Source organism: Ursus arctos, unplaced genomic scaffold (genome assembly GCF_023065955.2).
Source record: "Ursus arctos isolate Adak ecotype North America unplaced genomic scaffold, UrsArc2.0 scaffold_7, whole genome shotgun sequence".
In the NCBI taxonomy this organism is placed as follows: Eukaryota; Metazoa; Chordata; class Mammalia; order Carnivora; family Ursidae; genus Ursus; species Ursus arctos.
The window spans coordinates 1281-4833 of NW_026623089.1; the positions used below are offsets into that span (position 1 = coordinate 1281).

Sequence of the window (3553 nt, forward strand, 5' to 3'; positions counted from 1 at the left end):
CTGCACACACATTTCTCCGAGTTCTCTCCTTCGTGGTTCACCTTCCCGCCGCCACCAGAGGGAAGATTCATGAGACCACAGGTGTTGGCAGTGGGGAAAAATCCCAAGAGCAGACAGCCCACCCCTCACTCACAAGACCCAGAGCAGGCTGGGGGCTCACAGGCTGGCCCAGGGCCCAGTACTTGGTGGGCAGGGCGTACCTGCAAGTACGTATAGTGCTTCTTAGGGGCCATGTGTCCCCATTTCTCTTCCAGAATCTGGGTTTGGAACTCAAGGGACTGAGCACCCGTAGGCAAGGCCTGTGAGAGGGGTGGGAACTCCCTGAGGCCAGGATGGGGTGGGGGGCTTCTCCACACCACGGAGCACCCAGACCAAAGCCCCCTGCCACCCAAGAGCCCCTGACCACGTTGTGATATCTGGGTGCTGTTTTCAGCCGGTCCAGAGAGAATGATGCTGAGAACTGGCTCCCGCAGGCGGGACAGTCAGAGGGCCCAGTCCTCCTGGGTGGTCTCCGAGGGGCTCACTTCCCCTGTGCCCACCTCCGCAGAGCGTCCTTGACGTCCTTGTTTCTCAGGGTGTATATGAAGGGGTTCAGCACCGGAGTGACCATGGTGTTAAGCACCGTGACGGCCTTGGTCAGGTCCAGCGAGCTCTCCACTGAGGTCCGCACGTGCAGGAAGATGGTGGAGCCGTACCAGATGAGGACCACCGTGAGGTGGGAGGAGCAGGTGGAGAAGGCTCTGTGCCGACCGTCGGCGGAGCGCATCCTGACGATGGTGACGATGATGCAGGCGTAGGAGACGAGCGTGATGAAGCAGGAGCTCACGATGACGCAGAAGGCAATGCCGAAGGACGCCAGCTCCACGACCCGCGTGTCGCTGCACGACAGCACGATCCAGGGCGCGATGTCGCAGAAGAAGTGGTTGATGACGCGGGAGCCGCAGAAGGAGAGGCGGGCGATGAGGGCAGCCGGCACGCTGATGGCGGAGAAGCCGCCCAGCCAGGAGCCCAGAGCGAGGCGGGCGGAGAGCCCGGGCGTCATGACGCTGCCGTAGCGCAGCGGCCGGCAGACGGCCAGGTAGCGGTCGTAAGCCATCGCGGCCAGCAGGAAGTACTCGGTGCAGCCGAGCGAGAAGACGAAGTACATCTGCGCCGCGCAGCCGGCCGGGGAGATGGCTCCGCTGCGCGAGGCGATCGCCGCCAGCGCCTTGGGCGCGCAGGCGGTGGTGAACCAGATCTCCAGGAAGGACAGGTTGCAGAGGAAGAAGTACATGGGCGTCCGGAGGCGCCGGTGCGCCCCGACCAGGGAGATGATGGCCAGGTTCCCGGCCACCGTGAGCACGTACGTGACCAGGAAGAGGAGGAAGAGCCCCACGTGCAGGCCCTGCGGCCCCGGGAAGCCCAGCAGGATGAAGGGCCCCTGCGTGGAGAGGTTGTGGCTGCGGCTCCAGGCCATGCGGCGCTGTTGGGACACAGAGCACCGCAGGCCGGTAAGAGGGACCTCGCGCCCCAACCCCCACTGGAGGCCCAGGAACGGAGGGGCCGGCCCTGCCCCCCTCTTTGGGGTCTACGCACCTTGTCTATATCCCAGGACTGCAGCCAGGCCTAGAGTCCCTGTGGCAGCCAGCGAGTGGACCTTGGACCTTGCCCTCTTGGGGGAAGTCGCTCAGAAGGAGACTGGACCCAGGTTATCCGTTGCTTGCCACGTGGGGAGGGGGGAACATCTCCTCATTGTACACTCTTTGTCACCTGAGGGTGGGGGTCCTTATTGTAGACTCCTTGTCACCTGGGTGGGGGGTCCTTATTCCAGACTCCTTGTCACCTGGGTGGGGGGGTCCTTATTGTAGACTCCTTGTCACCTGGGTGGGGGGTCCTTATTCCAGACTCCTTGTCACCTGGGCGGGGGGGTCCTTATTCTAGACTCCTTGTCACCTGGGGGGGTCCTTATTCTAGACTCCTTGTCACCTGGGGGGGTCCTTATTCTAGACTCCTTGTCACCTGGGGGGGGGCCTTATTCTAGACTCCTTGTCCTTATTCGAGACTCCTTGTCCCTGGTGGTCCTTACTCTAGACTCAAGAAGACTGGGAACAAGAATTGTCAAGTTTTCACAAATGAAATTATGTATGGTCGAATTTTTAGCATTTTCATCCAACAAACCAGATTGATTACTAGTGAAACAGTCTTACCTATGCGCCCAACACAACTGTCAGAGGAAGCCCATGGGGGGCCCTGCTCTCCTCGCCTGGGGCTGTCACCCTGGATTATTTGTTCGCTGGAAACCGGGCAGCCAGGGGCCCTGAAGTGCGAAGTTGCAAGCAGTCATATCGCCTCCTGGCTGGAAGCTGGGGGTGGCATTGTTGGGGGGGACCTGCTGGAGAGGAAGGGGTACCGGAGGGTGGCTGTCTGCAGGGAAGGGTGAGGGGCTGCAGCACCAGTGAGGAGGGGTTTTAATGGGAGCTGAGCTCAGTTCCTTAGTGCCCAATCCATCCCCAGGGCTGGACCCTGCCCACTGGCTGCTCTGGGCCAACAGGCACCAATGAGTTGTCCAAGGGGGTAGCTGGACAGAGGCTGGCAGTGACCCCACGAGTATGGAGCCCAGAGCTAGCAGTGAGGCAGGAGGCCTGACCGGTGAAGTCTTCTCCCAGACGATGTCCAGTTGCTGGACCCATGGCAGCCATGTGCACCTTTCTGCCTGCGCCCATCCTCCCCCCGCCACACACAGGTCCACACACCACACACACAGAGTCACACGCCAATGCACACACCACATACATACATGGGCACAGCGTATACACGTGGGCCTGGACTCACACATGTGTGCACACTCACTACCTGAACCAGCCCCTGGAACACTCACCCTGGTTCCTGATGGGCTGGGGGTCCCTTGGCTGCGTCCCCTCCCCAGACCCACAGTGCACTCAGCAAAGCTCTCCTTAACAGTGCCAGCCAGTAACAAAATAACCCACGCCCTAGCCACACCTGCTCTGGCTGTGAGCCCCTGCCTTTTGTGGCCATGCAGCCCAGCAGTGAGCGGTCAGGCAAACGCAAACCCCCAGCAGTACTGACAGACCAGTCCCCTGCCTGTCCCCAGGTCCCAGGAATGGGACCAATGTGGGCCATGTCCCGGAAGAAGCAGTCTTTTCAGTAGGGCCCCCATGACTCCATGTCCTGGGGCTCAGAATGCTTTTCAGCTGCCACCTCCAAAATTCAGCTGGACACAGACCACTGTCCAGGCTGTACCAGGACTTGAGTCCATGCTCTGCACACGAGCCCTGGCCCCTGCAAGCCTAGCACTTTGTCTGGGGTGTTGGGTCCTGACCCAGGGAACTGGGGCTATTTTTCTTAGCCTTGACTCCAGGACGAGCCTCGTTTGGAAAACCATTTTCACTGTTGAACATGACTGTTACAAAGACTAGAAAGAGGCCTCAGCAAGTGCCTCCCTATCCAGGGTTCTCACAGTTCTCCAGTCCCGAATTTCCCATTCCTCCCATGTGCCTGGAGGTGAGGACAGCTGGCCTGCTTCCCCCGTGCCATGTGTGGAGGAGCTCAAACC

The 3553-nt window shown here is 60.4% G+C and overlaps 1 protein-coding gene across 1 annotated transcript; it reads right to left on the reverse strand.

The window, feature by feature from the left end:
* Nucleotides 1–520: 520 nt before the first annotated feature.
* LOC113251688 (olfactory receptor 287-like) lies at nucleotides 521–1456 on the reverse strand. Its single transcript, XM_044382567.2, has one exon. The coding sequence runs from the start codon at nucleotides 1454–1456 to the stop codon at nucleotides 521–523; it is 936 nt and encodes a 311-aa protein (XP_044238502.2).
* Nucleotides 1457–3553: the final 2097 nt, after the last annotated feature.